Source organism: Poecile atricapillus, chromosome Z, assembly GCF_030490865.1.
Source record: "Poecile atricapillus isolate bPoeAtr1 chromosome Z, bPoeAtr1.hap1, whole genome shotgun sequence".
Taxonomy (NCBI): domain Eukaryota; kingdom Metazoa; phylum Chordata; class Aves; order Passeriformes; family Paridae; genus Poecile; species Poecile atricapillus.
In genome coordinates this window covers 28833808-28856451 of record NC_081289.1, presented here as the reverse complement: position 1 = coordinate 28856451, position 22644 = coordinate 28833808, and the positions used below count along the sequence as shown (strand labels likewise).

At 43.8% G+C, this 22644-nt stretch overlaps 1 protein-coding gene across 2 annotated transcripts; it reads left to right on the top strand.

Moving 5' to 3' along the window:
• The first annotated feature begins 611 nt into the window (after positions 1-611).
• LOC131573372 (protein FAM234B) lies at positions 612-22595 on the top strand. Of its 2 annotated transcripts, none has more exons than XM_058827275.1 (13): positions 612-678; positions 6241-6633; positions 7579-7677; positions 9883-10071; positions 11898-12028; positions 12671-12818; positions 13163-13304; positions 13900-14043; positions 17390-17471; positions 17700-17855; positions 18455-18569; positions 19700-19926; positions 20352-22595. In XM_058827275.1, the coding sequence occupies exons 1-13, from the start codon at positions 642-644 to the stop codon at positions 20355-20357; spliced, it is 1869 nt and encodes a 622-aa protein (XP_058683258.1). In that variant the 5' UTR covers positions 612-641; the 3' UTR covers positions 20358-22595. The 2 variants fall into 2 exon arrangements, with proteins under 2 accessions (XP_058683258.1, XP_058683257.1); XM_058827274.1 differs by having other exon boundaries at positions 18452-18569.
• The last annotated feature ends 49 nt before the right edge of the window (positions 22596-22644 follow it).

Sequence of the window (22644 nt, the reverse complement as noted above, 5' to 3'; positions counted from 1 at the left end):
GGCGGTGTTCGATGGCCCATGTGTGGGCGTGGGAATCAGGAAGCCAGAGCCTTGTGGCTTTGGGGAAGCCACAAAAAAACCCTCCTTGCTCAACTTCCCCATTGTGGGAAAGGGAGAGTTCACTTGTGCACTTACCTCGGAGGACTGTGCTGGTGATTGAGGACAGCTTCAGAAAAAAACCTGGCCGTCTTTTGTAATTAATCAACTACAAAAATAAAATAAAATAAAATAAAATAAAATAAAATAAAATAAAATAAAATAAAATAAAATATAAAATAAAATAGCAAAATAAAAAGGAAACAACGAGATTTCTTCCAACCAAAAGCTTTCCAAGAATGAAGGCATATATTTATAGCAACAGTAATTCAAAGGGACTGGCACTTTCTGTGCAAACCACCCCGGACGACAAGCCTATTTTCCATCTGTCTGTGCCCACACAGCCGTACAGGCTGTGGAGATCTGGGCTGGCCTCGGTCACGGCTCGCTGCCACCGGCCCGCCCCTCCCTGCAGGTCTCTGTCCCCCCGGACCATGAGGGACACGGAGGGCCTCGGCCCCTCACGCCGGGGAACTACAATTCCCAGCAGGCCGCGGGGAGGCGCGGGGCGGGGGGCGGTGCGCGAGCGCACTGCCGTGTCAAGCATGGCTACGGTGCTGTCCCGGGCGCTGAAGCTGCCGGGTAAGGGTTGCGCTCCCGCGGGACGGACCGAGCGCCGGCCGGGCCGGGCCGGGCAGGGGCAGCCGCGTCCAGGGCAGCCCTGATCGCGGGAGCCGCGGGTGCCGCTGCCTGAGCGCTGCGGGGCGCGTTGCCATAGTGATGTGGCGATGTGGGGTGAGGCCCGGGGGTGCGGGCGGTGAGGGGCGGCCGGCGGGCTCCGCGCGGGGCCCGTGGCCCTGGCAGGGACGCAGGGGCCGGGGCAGCGCCTCGGGGCTCGGAGGGCGTCGTGTGTGGTAGAGGGGGGCCTGGGCCGCGGGCCTGTGAGAGGACTGCGCGGGAGGAAGGGAAGCGCAAACCTCTCAGGTCTGCTCCTGCCGGGTTTTACCCCCTGAAGCCGGGCCAGGAGTTCGCTAAGTGCCAATGCAATTACCCAGGTAAATGTTTAAAGCCTGCCTGCCACCTTTGCACCTTCCAGCCAGAGATCTTAAGCGAGATGAAAAGATACTCGAGCATAAGGGGCTATTGTGTGTGGTGAGCAGCAGTCCAACAGCCATTCTCTTCAGTAAGGAGATTAAAAGGGAATTAAAACACCTTGCCAAACCAGATCTTGGGAGCATGCTAGTTGCTGTTGGAGGTACTGTAGACGGTGCCAATGCACCTGGCTGCATTAACTTCAAGGGAAAGTGCCTCGTTACTCTTCCTAACCGAGTCTTGCCTTTGGGACAGCCCTGGGGCAGAGACAGGGCCCAGCTGTGTGCTGCTGGGGAGGGCTCCTCCTTGGCACAGTGGTCCTGCACGGCCCCAGACTGTGAGGCTGCACTCAGTGGACTGATCATACTTTCTTCCTCCATCAGTCTGTGAAGGTCAAAGTAATGTTGTCAAGGTCCTTCCTGCCATCTTTTCATAACCCTTAGCAGGAGTCATCACTTTTCATTTATGTGGTGCCTGTTGAGTCTCATTCAAAGAAATTTTGTTTGCAAGTTGGTATCTTTCTGGTTTTATATGTATATATATATATACACATGTCTGTGTAAATGGGAAGGAATACATTACCATGAAGTCTGTTTAGGAAGAGTGCAAACTGGTAGGTGTAAGTGTGTGCGTTAGGGAGTGACTACTGGGGAACTGTGCAATAAGAAGTACAGCTCTCTTCTGAGAGTTTTGGAACCAGCATGATCTGTTTGATATCTGCTGTTGGGAAACACTGATTTGGAAAACATCATAACAAGCCTTGCAGCTGCACGTAAGAGAACAGTCCTTGCATCAATCCTTAGGTTAAATTGCAGAAATCATACCTTTCTTGTGTTTTTAATTATTGAAAAATGCAGCTTCCAACAGCAAAGAGAAAGCAGAGGGCCTATTGCTGTATCTGTTTTTCCTGCCACATCTCATTAAATTAATTAAAAATCAACATGCGGCAACTTATCTCCTCATGGGCTTAGAAATATGTCTGCAGTACCCAGTACCAGACTGGTGCCTGCCAACTGCCAGAAAAATAAATAGAACATGAAATTAGTACAACAGATACTAGAACCAGTGTGCCATCATTGGAATAATGTACTGAAAATCGCACTCTAGTTCTGAAGTCCAAAATCTGCTCTTTTCACTCCAAAGTGAGTGCAAAGAAAAGCCTTCCCAGTCAGCTTAAAACAGGAAAAATAAGGTTACAGTTAATATCTTTGAAGCCATCAGCACAAGAAATGAATATTTTATTATGACTGGGACCTCATTTCAACACAGATCACCTAATGGATGCCTTCTTTCCAGATCATGATCACACGATGATCATCTATTCTTCACTGAGAGGTCACATTCTTCTACTGCAATAGTTGCCTGTGTGAAAGTAGCATTTGGCAAATACATGGGGCATTTTCAAAGTCATAAAGCATGATTTAGAGACCTGCTGCCCTTGAAAGCCAATAGGTTGGGACATTTTCCCTCTACTCTGTCTTTGAAAGCCTCCATCATCAGTATTTGCTTTTTCTTCCAGCAGCTGCAAAAAAAAAAAAGAAAATCCAGGGTGATATGACCAGTTACTTGCTCTGATTGTAACCACAGGCCACTGAATGAGAACCTCTGTTTTATCAGGGGTGCTGTGGAAAAAATGGAACACAATTCAGAGCAGGTCAGAACAGAAGAGGCTTTGTTGACTCTACCTGTAGGAGGGAGGGAACACAGAGCAGTAGGGAAACTGACTTTGCTGGTACTAACTCCATACCTGTGAAGTGGATGCAAGGTTTATATACACTTGGAGTCTCTTTGGAAGACAGGTAACAAAGTGTGAGTTAAACAGACCTGTTACCTGCATAAGGCCACAGAACTGCAGCTTGCTTTAGCACACAGACTAATTTCTCATGAAGGCTACACAGCGGTTATCCTTTTGGGACATATGATGAGAGTTTAACCAAGAGGCCAGCTCAGATCTTAACATTTCCACTTCCACAATGGAAAACTGAAAACTGTATGTGTTCCTTGACAGCTGATTGCTTGCAACAGAGGCAGTTTTCACTTTCTGTTGATGGACAAACTCTTTTTTTCCAACCTGAGCCTTGTTGACCAGAAAGGAAGGAATTTGACTTCTGGAGCACTTAAAAATAAACCATCATTCTCTAAATGGTGTGAGACTGTCTCTGTTTTCACACTTTACTGATTTTTATGTTTGTGCTTTTCTGATGAAAAATCATCTGGGAGTGATTAGTGAAAGCCAGGTATGTTATTCTTCCTTCCCACAGCGAGTGACCTAAAATTCGGATGGAGAGTCATGTTCCTTCCGCTTTCTCTCCAGCCAGGTGAATCATGAGTTACATGTTTTCTGCACCACAGAACAGCCTTGGGAGGCTGAGCTGAGCACATGATTACCAGCATTCCATACACATTCCCAAAACACCTACATATTGGTTAAGGTTCTCTCTGAACAGTGGGAGTCCTCTGAGATGAGATACACAATTGGGTTTTACATGAGCTAGATGAGTGCTCCAGCAGCCCTTCTTAAATGGCAGTATCTTCTCTCCTTTTGATTTAAAAAAAAACAACCTGCAGGACACTTTATGCCTGAGTTTACTGTGTGATTGTGCCTTTGTTGCTGTGCCACATAGCCTTTTGAGGAAAGATAAGGCGAAGGAATGGCATTTCTGATTCCTACTCTGGCTTAGACATGAATTAGGACTGAGCAGCTCTCTGCTTTATAGCTCTGCTATAATTTTCCAGATTCTTAACTATGTAGATCATCAAAAGCTGTCATTGCTGTGTAGTAGCTGTTTTCTAGCCACTGATCAGTGGTTCTCAGTAGGACAGGTGTTCCTGTTACAGACTGGTTGACACCACTATCGATGTTGCTAGCGTATCAGTCCCTGCCAGTTCAAGGAGTGGGTGAGCCATATTTTCAAGGTCCTGTGTGTCTCCAGAAAGGGATCCAGAACAAAACTGGTCCAGATAAATTTAATTAATACCAGTGCTTTCAGTTGCATCAAGGATGAACAGCAGGTTCCAGTCTTTGGTTGACTGTTTGAAATTAAAATAATTAAACAAAACATAGTATATGTGAAGCATAAGTATTCTTTGAGTTGTTTTACTCACAAATCACCAGTTTCCAAAATCAGGAGCAGTCTAGTTAACATAGCTGTCGACTTTGACTTCCCAGGCTTAATACCATTTACTCTTGGGCCAGCCATGTTTGTTTTTCATGCCATTCTAACCTGACTTGAACTGGCACATCTGGATCTGTTGTGAGAAGCTGCAAGTACCCTGGTGGCAAGACCTCTTTGGAAGTTTTTGCTTTGACTGAGTAGCCTTTCAGTCACTTTTTAGCACAACCTATGGTATTAGACACCTGTGAAATTTACACTGCAACCTCTGAGCAGAGAGCTGTGTGCCACCAGGGTCGGCAGCCTTCTGTGCACTTACAGGATGGAGCCAAGGTTATCAAGACTTCTTGAAAAGCCCACATTTTGAGCATGTTTAGAGCAGACCTATGCTAAACAATGCAGTGTGTCACAGGGATACACCAGATCGACCCTCAGGAATGCAGCATCTCTTGGTTGGATGCTCTGCCTCCACAAGGAACTGCTTTTAGGAATCTATACATGCACCAGATTTTTGAGTCTTTTGTAGAAGCCCCTAATTCAAAAAGGAAGAGTCTGTCTTAGATATGGGAATGTGATGGGTTTTTTTTGTTTCCTTCTGTTCAATGTTAGTGAATTGTCCTGGCTGATCCACCTAGTGTGGGACATTCGGTTTTTAGTGCGATTGAAAGTTTTTCTTGAATCCTAAAACTAAAGCTGAATGCCACTCATAAGTGGTAGACAAAGGGAAAGTGAAGGTCCTTTTGTGGGGTGAAAAAGGAGGAAGGAATAAGATACATGTGCTGCAAAATACACTCTAGATGATGCAAAATAGGTGTGTTGCACTAGCTAGGTACTACAGTACATCTGAGTGTCTTTAACAGGAAAACCAGAAGTAAGGTATGCTATCTTACTCAGGAGGAATAATCATGAAAGCCCTAAAATTTTTGCTTTGTAAAGCCTTCCCATTATCTTAGTGTCCGAGAGGGGTTACAGTTTGTATATTTTTGCTTATTAGTTATGCCTTGCATGTAGCACTTCTGGAATCTTTGGGCACAAGCTAGTTCCTGTTTCAGATCAGCTTTAAACAAAAGGAAATGAAACAGATACCTGGGATAGCAAAGTCCCACCTTGGAATTGGAGAGAGAGAGAGAACCAGACTGAGACTCTGCAATCATCAGAGCACTGGCCATGGCTCCATGCCCAGCCTTGTGGCACAGGGCAGCTCCCTGAGACGTGACCCTCCACTCGTAGCTCAGGGCAGTGACTCTGCGTGATCTTCCCTGTCCCCATAAACAGATGGCACTGGGCTTACGCCAGGGTGTGTGACCAGCCTCTGCACCTGCCCTCACCACACTCCCTGCGGCTGTCTAGGGCTTGGGGGAAGTCATCTGTGTGCCAGGCATCTGCGCAGGAGACGCCTAAAGCTAAGATACTTTGCTGCACCATCACCTGAAGGGATCAGTACCGAGTTATCTATCTTGGCCAGGCTAAGCACAGACTGTTGGCTCTGATGGGAGCAGGAACAGAGCAGGTGCACTGTGGTTGCCTCAGGCAGGAGTTGGAGCATTCCCTCTTGCAGAACTGAGCCATGCAGAGAAGGTGCTGTCTGGAGGAACAGCCTGACTCCTCCAGACATCAGCATGTTACTGGTCCAAAGGGGCAAAATTACTTTCCCCTCATCTTCAGGGAGACTTCACGTTTCATCACCGATCAAGAAAGTATTAGAATTAAATCAGTCATGAATTCTATATAGACATATGCATACATGTACATATATGTATCCAAACACACATACACACCCCCCTTTACCTGAGGAAAATAAACTGTCAGCATTTTTTCTCCCACAGATGCTACTATGGAAAGAGAGACCCTATCATTTCTCTCACACTTCTCACTTGGATCCATGCAAATACAGACTACTCTGTCATCCCTTCTGTATCACTGTCTACTGCAGCCTTTTCTCCACTGAGATCCTGCAAAGACTCTTGCTTTATTGTCTGTCTCCATCTTTTTTTCTCAGGAAAGAAGAGCCCAGACCTTGGGGAATATGATCCCCTCACTCAGGCTGACAGTGATGAAAGTGAAGATGACCTTGTACTCAACATCCAGAAGAATGGGGGGGTCAAGAATGGGAAGAGCCCCCCTGAAGAGATACAGGACCCTGATTCTGATGTGGAGGTTGGGATGACAAAGCAGCACACGTCAGAGAGTGCACCCGAGGGTTATCCTGCAGAGACGGCTGGGAGTTTGGAGCAGAAGGCTGCTCCTTCGCTCATGCCATACCTGCGCACTGCAATCTTTTTGCTCACTGTGGTGATCTCCATGATTCTTGTGCTGGTGTGCGCATTTCTAATTCCCTGTCCCCCTAGAGACTTGCATAACACCTGGAACCGCAACCTAGGTCAGGGAGCAGGTGAGAAAGCCCCAGGAACGGCATCTGGCATGGGGGAGGTGGCAGCTCCCAGGCTGGGCATCAGTGGGAGAGACCTATCTAGGAGAGTCAGGTCAGAGCACAGACCCTTCCTCACCACTAGAGATGCTCCAAAATAATAGACAGGTGGCTGTGTCCTGCTCACTCTTGAAGCTGAGGCATATGAAATCGCATCCACAGATAACAGTGCCACAAAATTTTGTTTCTGCAAACATCAAAAATCATTTTGACTCTTCTTCCATCCTGCCTTTTTGTCTGGATGTAGTGCTGTGTTCCAGACGGAGATGGCCCAGCCCACTTTAAAATACAGTGCCTCCCTTTTTACAGCCTGGACTTTACCAGTACCTCCATGCTGTGGAGTGGAGTATGTGGTTGTGTTTGAGTGGAGAGGGATAGAAGTCTTTGTGTCTTCTAAGGAGCTTAACTAACATTATTCCATTGTCTTTTAGTCCTGCTTTAATCCGTATGTCAACATTTGAGATCTTTTATCCCATACAGGATAAACTGTATGAGTCACTGGTAACATTTCTAAAGTATCTCCCATTCTGGCTTTTGCAATAAAGTAACACTGTTTTGTGAAACAATTTCTGCCAGGTCTAGATATGTCTCTCCCTCCTTGCTTTCCACCCCTGGCTTCCAAATCTAAGCTTTTTGTAAGATATGTGGCTCCACATTGCCTCAGAAATTGAAGTGGGAAACATGAATCTTTTTTCTGTTAGCTCTTCCATTTTTCCTTTTCCTTTCTCTGACTTATATGCTACACTTCTGCCTTTCCATGCAATGAAAAATCTTACCATGGTGTGACTTCCTTAGCAGACTTTGTGAGGCTTGTCTACCCACACGTCTCATTTCTGGGCCAACTCTCCTCTCCCAGTGAGAAAAATGAACTGGGTGGCCTTTTTGACATGCTCTCTGTAATTGTTGCAGGTGGTGTGTTGTCCCCCCTGGAACTGTGTGATGTGAACGGTGATGGCCTCCCTGACATCCTCATTGTCTTCACTGCCTTGATGAATGCCAGTGTCATGGGTAAGCACTGCAGCTCCTTTCCATTCCTCTTAATGTGTCAGTATGGACCTTTGTATGTTTGTCTTACACACAGGGAGAGTTCTTGCCACTGCAAATCCACTGTGTTGCTCTTTTCAGAGTTCTTTAAAATTGCTGGTGTACTGTGTCTGTGGTTGGTCATGCTTAAAATTTTCATTACAAGCCTGTGCTTCTATACCTTTTGGTCAGCATCATCTGTTTGCCCTTACCTCATCTTGGGACAACTCTGTCTCTTTGTCCTGCATTTGTGCACACTTTGTTTTTAGAAACACCCTCACTTTGCTGCCTTTTTTTCCAGGTCACTCTGTATACTTGCTAGGCTCCAAATCACTGTTAATTCACAAATAATAGACTGCTGATGGGGAGGCTACTGCTCCCAGCTGTTCAGCAGGTATTGCCCTGCTTCCTCCTCCTGGCTGCTTTGCTTTCTTTGTTAGTCCTCCCACCCTCCAGGTAACATAGCAGAGCCTGCTGATACTGGCCACCGTTACACAGCGGCTGCCAAATCCTATTGAACTGGGCTTCTGAAGTCCTGCAGGTTCCCAGCTGCCTGCTGTACTGCCTCTGCCTATCCTGGCAGAGCCTGGTACCAGGTGAATCTATTCTGTCTCAGAGATATAGGAAGCAAGCATACCTTGCACTATCTGAAGAAAATTCTTTGAGCAAAATGCCTTGGCTCTTGAAAGAGGTAATGAAAATATTATTGGAGGATAGGGATAGCCACTCTTCTCCATGGCCCAAGCAAGGCCCTTGGTATTTCACAGCAAGTTCTATAAAAAGAAACCTATGAACATAGAGAAAACTGTAAAATAACTTAAAAAATGAGAGAGGAAGATATAAATGGAAGATCTATACGGTTGACATAAAGGCTGTATTCAGTTTATGTAGGTTATCCTTGCACTCTATATTTTTGCCATTGCATTGCTTTTATTTTTCATCCCAGATACACATAGAATCAGCACGCTCTGAATGAAACTAGTCATACCTAGCTGCATCCTGGGCTGTAGCTGTGCTGGAAGACAAAAACCAGACACTAAAACAGGTGTAAGCAGATCACAATCCATAACTCACATAGCTGGATATCAGCCCACCTGTAGCTTGTGCTTGGAGCATTCACACAGTGCCAAGTAGAGATAAGCTTGGAATAGGCACCCAGTGGAGTAATCTGGGACATTGTTAACTGTTTCTCCAGCTTGTACTCACAGCAGCTGTGAGCTGTATTCAGGAGTTAGTTGTTCTTGGTCCCTATCAATGTAACAAAGATAACTTGATCTGGGGCAACCCCTTAGCATTAGCCACATGATTTTCAGTTTGAGAAGAGAGTGAGTTTGATTTAGAGACTGAACTCAGCCTTGTATTTAGCCAGTGGCCTGTATATGCCCTTTGTGTCATCAGGTCACATGCTGTATGTGTTACTAGTAAGACAGAAGTTGACTGGGTCTGTTATTATTTTGAAATGTGTCGAAATTCATCTTAAACTGTGATATGAACATACTAGGGGGAAATTAATTACAATAACCACACTTATGTCTGAGGGTAGGCTGAGCTAAAAGTTAATCACATTTGGAATCAGAGCCAACAGTCAATTGAAACAGCATAAACTATTTTACAATTATTTTGTGCTAACTGCTGAATGGGAAAAAGAACACTGAGTTCCACCACTTGGTTGCATTCAGTCTGTTTTTCACAATAATGAAATTCCTTTTGAAAACAAAGGAAAAAGCTCTCTGACCACCAATCATTTTCTGTTGCTCCAGAATTATAAATAAGCCAGCGCTTAGAGGTGGCATCTGCCTTGGGAGTCTCTTAAGGTTTCCCCTTGATGCTAGCTGTTTTGTTGAGGGAGAGGGGACTAGAAGAATCAGTTTGATTTGACAGCAGTAAATTTCACAGAAGGAAGTAACCACAAGTGAGCACATTGTCCCCAGGAACTTGGTTCTCCTGCCCAACTGACCACATTTCTTGCTATGAGCTCAGGTCCAACCTCCATGATTTTCTGGGCTGTTGATTTTCAGCCCATCCTGTTTGGAGATCACTGTTAGACTCTGGAGCAGAGAAATGCAGCCATGAGATGACATTTGACCTTTGCTTCCAGGCACTGTGGATTTGTCTATCTTGAACCACTTAGCTTCAGGAGCTAGAGTCTGACACCAAGGGATTACATTCTGTCTTTCCTGCCTCTTCTAGGTGTCTCTAGACCCTCCGTAACTGTGGTGGCACTTTCTGGTATGAATGGCAGTACCTTGTGGTCCATCCAGCTTCCAGAGGAGACGCGAAGTGTGCAGTGCAATGGGCTGTCACTGGGGGCAGCTGCAGGGCCTGTCTGCCTTGTTACAGGAACATCAAAATTCCTCAGCCTTCTCAGTGCCTCCACAGGTAAAGTCAACTACCAGCATATTAGAAATATGTTACTGATTTTTTGTTTTCTTTAAAGGACTAATAAGCATGAATAATTTGGTTCTGGCACATCACAGTGGCCATTACTTTGTGACACACAGAAAGGAGTCAAAACACTAATGAGTTTCTAGTTACACAGGATAAGAGAATCCTAAACATTTCATCTCTGTTGCAACATCTTCATCCTACATCACAGAATATTTCAAAGTGTTGATCTTATTCTGTAGCATCTCCATGTTATAAAGAGTATGGAAAGTCTGTTCTCATTAGCATTGAGCTGCTGGTACAACTCAGGACCTACCTAACAGCGCTACAAAGATGAAGAGCATTCTTGGAGAAGTTACATAAGGATATACACGACATCCAGGAACCCTTGCAGCAGAATAGTTGAATTGATTAATGTGAATGAATATTGCATTTTTAATCACTTGTGCACCTTCATTCTCTGATTCCTGTTTGTTCTAACACATTAATTATATTGGCAGAAGTAGTCATAGGTAGTACAGGGTTGTTTTTGAAATCAACCGAAAGGTACCTTGAAGGCGGGTGACTTTGGGATGGAGGTGTGTGTTAATATTAGTTAGGTTTTAATGAACCCAGTTCATCCAGGGACAACGATTTCACCACAGTTGCTGGCTCAGCAACAAGACACCTTCTCCTATCTCCCCTGGCTGACAGGTGCTATGTGTTTATCAGCTGCAAAGTGCCATCAAAGTTCTCCCCACTTCACTCCACCCTTTGTTCCATGCCCCTTAGCAGGTGCTATGGTTGCAGATTGTGGGTGTGGGCAGTCATTGTGGAATAGGTTTCGGGCATGCCAATCACATTCTACCCAGGGAGCAGCAACTGTATTTTACCCTATAATTTCAGCACTGTTCCAACTTCTATTCAGGTGTGAATACAACTTCTCAAGTTTCCGCTAATTTTACCCCCAGCTATCTTCCCACACTTTTCAAATGCTTTTAGGGACCAGGTTACTTGTACAGTGTTTGCAGGTCAGGACCTAGAGCTGCCTCCTTTACCAGCAGTAGTTATGTACAAGTTTGGCCCTTGGTTTACTTTGTCATTCAGGAGCAAACTTTATCCTACAGAGCAGCAGCAGAAAAAGAACATTTTTAAAGATTGAAAAAGCAGAAGTGTTAGCAAAAGAATGATGAAAAAGTAAAAGCATCAGATTTAATTGTTGCCCTTTTTTTGGTGTTTATCTGCAAGTTTGCGCGTCTGGTTTTACTGTGTTTCCAGCTGGGTCCATGCTGGACTGCTGAACCATTTGACATCACGTCTGTTGACATGCTTTCACCCTGAGGTGGAGTAATGTTTGTCATGCTGGAGTGGTAATTTGCTGCTGGGAATTTAACTGAGATGCAGATTTGCACTCTGAATATCAGAACTGTCCATCTGTTTCCTTTCGTCACATCTACCTAGCCTTTACTGCTGGCTGAGGGAAACAACTGCTGTCCTGCAGAGCAGCACTCTCATTTAGGTTCTTCATCGTAAAATGAACCTTAAATATATATTCTCTGCTGCTTCAGAAATTGTTTAGGGCTCAGGTCTTTTAAAGAGATGCTAAGAAGGAAACACAGCAGGACTTGAGGCCTGACTCAAAGGCAGTATGAAGAAATGCTGGGATAAGAATTTTGCTTCCCACTGCAGTTTGTCTCAGTTTGTAGATGTGTCTTTCCCCTTCACACAGAATGGGACACATAATCTCTCTTATTCCCTTTTCAAGAAGGTTTTGTGGAACCCTCTAGGGATGCCCTCTGGTTCTCTAAGTACAGATCTCTTTTATCCTGTTCTTTCCACAGGCAAGACCATCTGGACACTGAATCCCATTCATCTCTCAAGTGGGATCCTGGCTGCACCAGCTGCAACTCTTCCAGATGTAGATGGAGATGGGATTAGGGATATTGTTATTCTGGCTCTCAAAGAGACACAGGTACAACATATCCCTACTTGAGGTTTTGAAGGACCTTTACTATTTGTGTAGAGGAAAAATTGACTGATGTGGAAGGACTGTAACTGGAGCTGCAAGAGCCCCTAATTTTCATTCCCTTGGATTTTGCAGAAAAGCACCCTTTTTCTTCCAGTAGGTCAGAGCAGTGAGATCAAACAATAATGACACTACCTGCATTCTTGACAGCTGGGAATGAACAGAAGGGTCATTATTTGCACCTGACTGAGACTTGAGAATTATCTGTTTCTGTTCAGTGAATGTGTGGTTTAGCAGCAGTGTAGGGATGGATCTCTGGTGAAAGGAGCATTTAGCTTATCCAAAAGAAAGAAATACTCATGTGATTAATTCAGATGCAGATTTCCTTTATGCTTATCCCTCCCCACAATTCTAACATCAATGTTGTTAGAAGAGCTCAGATTTTTGAAGTCCCTTTCATATTTGATGCATTTGTGTCAAGAGAAAAACAGGAATGTAAGATGCCCAGGAAGCATCTGAGCAAAGACAAAGCAAACACTATCTAGACCTTGCTGAGGGGGAAATGATCATGCTGTGGGGTTGGGAGAAGATTCTGAGTGCAGAGGTGCTTGAAAACACTGATAAAAATCTCTATCTCTCTCTTTGCAGCCTGATGTGTTTTTCATCTTGGTATCAGGAAAGAATGGAACTGCTTTGGGTGGGCCTGTCAAGTACAGTACCAATGGAGAAGGGAAAGTGATTGGCCCCCAAGTCCACATCACCAGCCGGGGAGCCATCTACATCCTGTTTGGTTTTGGTAAGATGCACCTTGCCTCTTCAGCACTTCACCTCCCTGAGAAAACATTTGTTTTACCTGAAATGGTCCAGAATGTCCCTGGGGCACTTCTGCCATGCTTTCTGCTGTAAAAGCTAGGAGGACAAAAGCACAGGTCTCACTGCCATGGTGTGGAAAAGTACAGGAGCACCAGTACCTGCTAGTCTCAAATACTTTGGAGTTTCCCAAAGGCACATCATGTCAGGGAAGTTCCAGCTCATGGTATTTCATTGCCTTCTACCACAGCTGCAGTGGTCCCAATCACTCTCTGTTCCACTAGGTTATCTTTTGCAGTTAGGACTCTTCATCTTTACTCTTCCTGGCAGGTAATGTTCAAGCAGTTGCCCTGAGGGATATCTTTACCCAAGCCAGAAACCGGGACAACTTTCCTGCAATGCTGCAGCAGGAGGAGCCAGAGTGGGAAAAGCGCAGATCTGTCAACCTGTCAGAGCTCATTGACATTTACAGGTAGAAGATGGACTTGTCATCTTGCTTCTTCTGGGAGAGGAAGGGAAGGGTAGGCACTTATTAGTACTCCTAGAGGTGGTTGCTTCTACTTCAATACTGTCCTTCTCTTCGTTGTCCAGTTGATAACTGGGGAATACTGTGAGGAACCCATAATTTCCCCCCTGTCTCTGGTTCTCCTAACCAAAGAAGTGCAGAGTATAATAAAAGGGAGTCCTTAGCTTCTTCTGCTCCTTGTTCTTTCTTCAGCCCCATATGCATTGCTGAAGGGAAAAAAGGGTGTTCCCAGTTAATGGAGTCTCTTTGGGAAGCTCAGTCTATGGGCCTGGATTTCTCAGCTCATTCTTCTTTACTGCCAAACTGTGAGACAGACCTCAAATGTGGAGCAAATGTGAACTCCTAACTTTGTGCTTTTTATAGTAAATCATGATGTTCAGAAGACTGCACATTTGAGTTTAGCTCACTTAACTGAGGAACCCACAGCACTGGGGAAAAGATGGACTTCTCCAGGACTCTAGGAATTGCCATGTGGACAGGCAGCTAGTGCCGAGATGTACAGATGCAAGCCTTGATCTCCCCTGTTTTCCATTTGTCCCAGTGGGGGTGTTGACTTTCTGCAGACAGTGAGGACACCTGACACAAACTGCAGCAACCTGCTCATCACAACCAAAGAGAGCTTGATCCTGCTGAGGGGACAGGACCTGGAGCGCCGCTGGACTCTGGAGCTGCAGAATATCAGCAGGTTACTTGCTGTGAACATTTTTCTGTCCTATTTCTTCCTGTACCATTTCCTGACTTTCAGTTCATGAGTTCCTTAGAAAGCAATTGACAGTAATTCTTCAAATCTGTAGAGGAATATAAGAACTGGAGGTTTGTGTTGTTGAGCTAAGTGAGGAGGGCAGGGGGCGCAAGAAACAGAGGACTGGAAACTTGAGCTGTGTGCTTGTGAGTGATCACAGATAAGTGTTTTGATTCAGGTACCCAACACTGAGGTCATGGGAATCATGTGGCATTGGAATTTAGTTGATTAGTGATGTGTGATTCAGCCCACCTGCTGTCCATGGCTTCAGTGGAGAGGATCAGTTACATTAGTCATGTTAAGAATTTAGAGCAGGTGAATGAATATGGCCCAGAGATCTTAATGTTCCTTGAAAGGTGAAAATGAGCATTCTGATGACAGTCAGGACACCATCTATACTAAATGTAAACCTTAAAATAATATTGTTCATCCTCTAATTTCACACATGGAAATTAAGTAATTTTCCAGATCTTTGGGTTGTTCATAACCAGCAATTTCAGGTTGCCCAGTATTTAATATTTGCAAAGGGCAGTTGGGCACAATTGAGGGAAATTGCATGGGAAACAATTCTTTGCTTAAGTATTGAGAATAAAGAAAACAGCTCTCAGCTCTGTGTTACCCTACTGTCAAGAGCATAAATGAGAAGAAAGCACTGGAACTTCACTAAAAAAAAAAAAAAAGGGGGTATTCAACTCTCTTTGATATTCAGGTAATGTCCAGATTCTTGAGGGCTGATGGGTGACATAAACCATGACTTTAGGAATAGGTTATGGCTAGTTGATCATGCTATGGGGAAAGGAAATGGGACTAGAAGAGTTTTGGGCCCAGAATCTGCAGACTTCTGAATGTGTTTGGCATCAAGTTTAAAGGGTAAGTATGTACTGACTAAACAAAGCCACTTCATAGGTGCTGTAGAATCAGTTATACACAAGAAATTTCTAAATGGATGCAGTAATAAATTGGAATATACCAATCCAGAAGGGTTGAAAACTTATTTGCCAGTATGGTTGAGGTTGGAAGGCACCTCTGGAGATTTCCTAATCCCACCTACCTGCTCAAGCAGACTCTAGACAAGCTAGAACAAATTACTCAGGGCTGTGTGCTGTCAGGTTTTAAATATCTCTGAGCACAGAGACTTCACAACGTCTCTGGACAGATAGTATTCAAGGCTGCTGCTTTTTCCCATTCCCTGACCTCCCAAGGGACAGAGTAAAATACACATAGAGGAGCTGTCAGATAATCATTGAAAAATAATGAAAGCAATTCTTGTTCTAGGCCACTGTGCTAAACTCCTGGACTACCTGTTTTCTCAGAGTTAAGGCAAAATGTACTACACTGAATGTATTGTGGGAAAGCATTTAACTAAGAGGTTTGTTTGGATTTTTATAGAACTTAAGTTCTACTTAAGCATCACAGGCTGGAGGACAAAGGCAGGTCAGGGATGTTAGCACAGAGTCAAACATACTGAATTCCTTGTTTGACAAAGCTTACAAAGCCAACTGTGAGCACCCCTTTTCCTGGGTAAACCTGCCCCAAGCATACCACTTCATCCAGGCAGACTGAGTCCAGACCTACGGGAATAATTTCTGAGAAAACCAACATGGCTACTGCAGATGTGCTTCATTTCCAGATAGCTTTTGACAAGATCCCTGGAAAACCATAAAGGAGAATCAGTAGTCATAAAACAAGGGTGAAGTTCAGAGACCATGAAATTGAGTAAGCAGTTGCAAATTGTGTTGTAAATGGATGTTTCAGATGAGAGAGGATTAATAGCAGGTTGCTGGGGGGATTACTGTTGGGCAGAATAATTACTAGCCTTCTGGTTCATTTGAGAAAGTGCCCAGGGGATTTTTCACTTGATTGGTAGCATCCGATATATTTGTGTGCATTCAGTTTGTGGGATCTGCCACTGACTGTAACCCATAAGGAACATGAGAAGAGACACCTTAGGAGATGTTTTGAGTTTGTGGTCATAGGATAGAGTTGCCTGCTACTTCCTTTTGCTACTGGAGAGCTTTCAAACTATAGGAGTGTCTCATACTGCGTTGAAAGCAACACCTGGTTGCCAAAGGTGTCTGTAAAACAAATGACATTGTTTGATGTTACAAATATAAAGTCAAGCTACTGCAGTACTGTGGTATTACTGTTCAGGAACCATTCTGTCATGCGTGTTTTAAAGAGGAAGATGGAAAAAAATTGGGAAAGTGGTCTGGAAAAAATGCTTTAGCATGGAAGATTTAAATTACAGAGTTTATATGATCAAAGAGAAGCCTGAGAGGTGAGTTCATAAGTGTGTGTAAGAAACAGAAGCTAACAGGCATAGCAAGAAGAAGTGCCTTGAAGCAATAGCCATTCATGTTCAAGAAAATGAAGATGCAGGAATGTTTCTTTGGGTGCAATTAATCACAAGGACTGACATGAGAAGTGATGAATTCATCTCATCGAAGATAAGGCAAAAGCAGCCCACTGATACTTGGTTAATTGGGTGATATACAGAAATCTGTAGTAAATAAGAGGAGGGAGGATATACTCTGATGATCTTGCCTTGCCATAAAATCTCTAGTTCTGTGAATTTTGTGGACTCAACTATGTTTATTTAGAATTGTATGTCTAGCTGTGGTGAATTGAAGGAAGACAGAGTCAAGGCTCAGAAAGCCAAAAGCAAGCAAGAAGGTTAAAAAACAGTTTTAATGAGAGATATTAATGTGTTATGACACCCAGAAGTTAGAGGATGAGAAGGGGCTTCATTTAACCTGCTTCAAGTCATAAAAAGACTTATAAACCTACCAGCAGTAAAAATACAAGGAATCATGGGCTGACATTAATGTTGAGTTTATTAAAATCCATTTCACACAGCTAAGGCAGCCTTGGACATCCACTTTCTGCAGAAGTCCAAGTGCCAATGCATTTTGGAAGGGCTGAGTAATTTAATATAATTATAGCAACAACAGTACAGGTTCTGATGCAAAGGAAAGAATGATAGAGTTGTGTACAGAGAGATAAACAGATGTCTTCGCAGCCCATCGGGGGATGACCCCCACATAGACAGCTCTGAAGAATGGCTGACAAGCACCATGGGCCACTTTACTATTTTAGTTCACTTTTCTGATCCAGCAGCAAATGATTCCTGACAGTCAGAATAGTTCTGAGTGGATGAAAGACCTTATTTAGCATGACAAATCCTGTCATTTTAAGAGGCAGAATGGAGGATGAAGGCAGCTATTCTGCCTCCCTCTGAAATGACTTTTTTCTACCATGAGGCTGAGTGTTTCTTTTTCCAAATTTACAGCCAGCCTGTACCAGGTTACTTTGGTGCTGACCAAACTCTGGACTTCATGTTGCAAGCACAGACTGGAGATGGGAACAAAAAGGTAAAACAGGTGAAGGCATGGAGGGCAGTGGTAGCACAGGAGTGGGGGAGGTTGGGTAAAAAAGCAACAAACATTTTCTGGTCCTTGCTTTTCCCCTCTCTTTGGCTGGTACTCATTACTGTGTGGCCACAGGCATGAAAGGGAACAGCACAGGCCATGCCTCTGCAAGGGGGCTCTGCATACCCATGCCTTGATACCGATTAATGCTCGATCTCTCCCTGCCTTGAGGTGGTGGTGGTAGATGGAAAATCTGGCCTCCCTGTTTGGAACCAGGAACTTCCATGGCAAAGGCAACAACTCGATGCACTCTCAGTCATGACTTTGGACAAGAAGTCTGTTTTTCTCTTCTGGGCTGATGAAACACAGCCTGTGTTACAAAGTTTGGTGAGCACACATCCTTTCTTCACTTTGAGGTTTCTCTGTGAAGCACATTCAGTCTCTGTCTTTTATTCCTATTGTCATTGAACTTGAACCTAACATATAAAAAGGCTGTCAGGAACACCTCTTACTTTGACATTCTGACTTCTCTGAGCCTGAACATAGGAGTTTTTATATGCAAATTCTTCATCATAGAGCTTTGTTGACAGAAATTTTGCACCCACAAACCCCAAAATTTGAGAATTTCATTTTTTCATGCAGCACTGAGGAGCTGTAACCGCATATTTGTTCCCAGCCCAGAGTGCTCCTTCTGTCCATGAAGGCACACAGTTTGGCACGGAGACTCAAACTTCCAGACTGTAGCTTTGCCCATTAAGCTGCATATGACAGAGCTAGATTTCAACCTTACCAAACAGAAGTTGTGGAGCAAATTCTGTTTTAGGGAAAAAAGGGTTTTAGGATTTAATCTTCATAAAACCCTAGTTTTTCATTCTCTGATCCATTTTAAAACAACTCAGTGTCAGAAAACTTTATTTTTTTGACAAAGCTAGACTCCCCTTTGCTAGCCAGTTTTTATGTTTTTGTCTCTTGCATTCCAACAGCAGCCTGGTCCCAGACCTGAGCGCCCAGGACTGCACCACCTCTATCTCCTCCATCCTGTTTTTCCTACAGTTCTTTTGGACCTCACCAATGCAACAGACAATGTCATTGCTTCAGCAGGTGAGTACAAATGGAGGAGATATACCTAGGCTAGAAATACGGAGAGAGAAGTAACTGTGAGAAACAATGGACTGTAGTTGTGCCTTTAAAGGTAGCACCTAAGGTCCACCACACATAGGACAACAGTGGGAAATAAGGTTCATCATCCTTCTGAAGGAGCATCCTGTCCACCCCCTACTTTGCAAATAAAAGACTCACAAGGTTTCTTACATGATTAACCAAGGAGAGATTTAAGTCTGATTTAATGCATGTTTTACATCAGAGAAGTTGTGTTGCTTTTCATGGAGCTATTTTTAATTTCATGCAGTGCATAAAAAATCACTGTAAAACTTTTCTCTCTCACTTCAGATACATTTTTGCTTTTGTTTGCCATCTCCTGCTCTTTGGGATAGGAGCTGTTCTGCTTCTTCCTCTTTCTTTTTGTAAGGGGGAGTCCAAAATATATAAGTGTGTTTTCAGGGAAAAGTAAATCTGGATTTGACATCTATACAGGACTGTACAGTCCCTGTTCAATTTCCTTGCTCTTTCTAAAGCAGTTCAGTGAATAACCAGACTCTTGTGCATGGTAGTATGGGATAAAAGATCGGTTCATCCAGAATGAGAGAAGTAGGCCAGGCAGCATAGAACAACTGCTGCATAGTAACATCTAGTTGAACTTGTATCAAAAACATAGTTCAGTCAAGAGCAAATAGAATATTATTTTTACAGGGGTTTTTTAGAAACTAGATTTCTGAGGTCTGTACAGATCATTCTGCAGTGGCTGGAGTCACCTGACTTGCCAGTGCTTTACAAATTTCTTATTTTATAGAGGTAAAGAATAGCTACTAACAGGTGTGGGAGGAAAGCTGAGAGTGAACTGTATTCTTGAAATATGTTCATATCCTATGTCAAGCTCAAAAGCATAACCTAGGACAAAATCTTTCCATTTCTGATCTGTAATTCACTTTTGCATGAAAAAAAAAGTTAAAATAATTTTCCCTTGTCAACTAAGTTACATGCAATTGTAAAGTTAGACTGAATATACTATCTAGTGGATGTTTTGACTGAGTAAGGGCTATAACATTTCTTTTGGAAGAAATGTAATGATTTGCCTCTCACCACTATTTTCTTGCCCTTTTCTGATGGACTAGTTGGAATTAATGATCTCCAAAAGGATGCATTTCACATCACTGTGACAACAACCGCAACCTCTGAAAAACAGCCAGGATTTCTCTCGGTCAGCAAGCTGGGCCTGAAGTGGGCCATGATGAGTCAAGGTCGAATGGTGTGGTTAAAGGACAGCAGCTCTCCAAAAATCAGCCGTGGAGAAGTGAGGCGATTTCTTGCCCGGATGAAATTTGCTGACTTTCCTCAGAAGGTGAGATTGTGCAGGAATCCCTAATGAAATTGAGGCCTTTGAAAACATCTGATCTCTTCCTTACAGACACAGTTAAGGTGCTCTTTGGGATGGAAGGAGACTGGTGGGATGCAAAGTGACTGTTTGCAAGATGACTGTCTGCCCCTTTGGGCATAAGCTGGACAGATTGTGAAGCAAAGATGTACTTAGGCAGTTGAACACAGCACAGGATCTTAGAAAGAAACAAGGATGATGATCATAAGAGACTGAGAGATTTGCTGAGAGGATCAGAGAGGTGGGACTAAGATCACTTTTTTGACGTGGGCAAACAAGGGTCCTCCATACAGTGGTGCCCAGGTTCTGTTGCTGACTTGTAAATTACTACTTTACCAGACTGGATGATAATAGATTTTGGCTTTAATGTTTGTTTGTCTTTCCTTCTTCAGCTCTAGCCTGGTGGTTCCTCAGATGTTGGTTGGACCTGTGGCCTGTATGGGGAATATAGGAAGCTGCTCTGTGTGTCTTCAGGAAAATGGCTATATAGAGGGAACGAGGGCTAAAAGCACTTCCCCTTTCTTCAGGTGTCTGGGGAAGGCTGCTGGAGGCAGGTTTGTCCTAGGCAGACCTGTTCTGTACTAGAGAAACCTTGTTCACCAACTCCCCCTCCATATGCTGTTCTTGCATGCTTCCTTCCAGGTAACACAGAAATGTGAATTTAGAGTTTATATACATATATATATAAAATCAGGGTTTATATATATATGTGTTAATTTATACAATATATGTATATTTTTTGTATGTTTAATTTATGAACGAGATTTAGGACACAACTTTTTATGTCCAAACAGTGTTCCCAAGCAGTCTAACAAGCTCTATGCCTAGAGTGGGCCATGATGAGTCAAGGCAAGTGGTATGGCTAAAGGACACCTTTAATCTTTTTATTTTTGGAGAGAAGCCTCTGGCTGCTGCAGGGTTAGTCTTACCTATGTCTCCTGTGCTGTCAGCTCTCTTGTCCATGCTGTTGCCAGACTCAAAAACAAGCTAGTTCTCTGGCTGAATTACCTGATCTAGAGAAAGGTGGTCTCCACAGCATTTGCCAGCCCCTTGCACTTGTGTCTTTCGTTCCCAGTTCCAAGTTCAGGACACCAAGTTAAGGCATATGTGGGTGATGTAGAAGTGAAAGGTTCACATCTTATTTCTCTCCATCCTTAAGGTTTCTATAAACCTAAATTGTCGCTGTAACATCACAGTGCAGTCCAGTGGGCAGAGTCCCCCTTTGCAAATGTATCACAGCCCCCTTGGGATAGAAATCCAGCAGATCCAGACTGTCACTGTAAAGGTCACTCAATCTTGTCACAGAAAAGCTGATTCTTACGCTGCTGCTACAGGGTTTAGAAGTTTAGAGAGAGACAGAACTAGAAAGCTTTTCTGTACATTTTAACCCTACTCTAAGCTCAATATTGCCATTCCCTTGCCAGCCCAGCCCTGTGTGCAGCTCCAGGAGGAACAAGCTACCCCTGGGACACATTTGTTTACAGTGTGTTAGGTGTTTTGAACTGTGTCCCAGAGTGTGCCATCATTCTCTGTTGTGTTTGAAGAGCATCTGTATGAATTTTCTTGTAGTAGAAAAGACCATGTAAAAGGGAACCACTTTAGTGCCCCAGTAGTTCCCCACAGTTTAGGGCAACAATATAGGAACTGCTTTCTTTGTATGCCATTCTATGGCCTTTGACATTAAACAGAGCCAGGTGAGACGAGGATTGCAAAGGACTCTTCTGTCTAGCATGTGCCCTTCCAGCCTCCCCACATTTCCCCATGAATTGTGAGGTGACAGCAGACTTTGACCCTCCTTCCAGATGGGCACATTAGCCATGTGTTTGCTGTCCTGGGCCCTTGACACCTCTCTTGGCTGTATCACCCTCTCCATCATCCCACATCTCTATATAAAGCTTCCAGGATAGCCCTTCAGATTTAGCTGCAAACCCCGAGGCTGGTCCTTGGGCCCTGATCTCCTAATGTCAGAGCCTGTGAACAGTTTGTATATGTTTAATGGTATTTTTGTGTAAATAGCTTTGTATATATTAGCACAACTGTAGCAATGGCTCTAGGCCTGGCATTTTCCTCCAGACAGGGTTTCGTGTTTATAATATGTAGTCAGTTAATAGAGCTGCATAATAGGACTGAAAGTGTGAGGACCAGTAATGTATGAGGGATTAAACAGGAGTGCCTCCTCCCTCCTGTCCAGCCACCACCTTGCTGGAAAAGGTGAATAGGCTATTACCTAAGTAATTACTCTTCTGAGATTCTTCCTGAGAGAACTGATATTCAAAAGCAGTGATGTTAGCTCCTCTTTAATGTGAATTCACCCTGGCCACATCCCCTCCCATGCCCCCACTGTGTATAAAGAGTCTGTCTGTATATTGTTGGAAAAATGTATTTGAACTGCAGTGAAGCAAAATAAATACTGTGGACAGCATCATGTGTCATGTGAACCAGTGTTTCATCTTTGAGAGATTACGAGTTTGCTTGGGGTTTTGATTCAGGGGTTGTTTGCAATATTTTTACAATGGACAAAAAGGAACAGATCAATAGAAGTAACATAAAAAGCAAAAGTCCTGCCAAATTCTTAAAGGTTGTGAAGAAACAGTAAACAGATGCATACAGCAAAGTACCTCAGAATGGGAGATTTTTGGGCAAAAAAAAGCAAGAAGGGAATATGTGGGAGTCATTACAGATGGG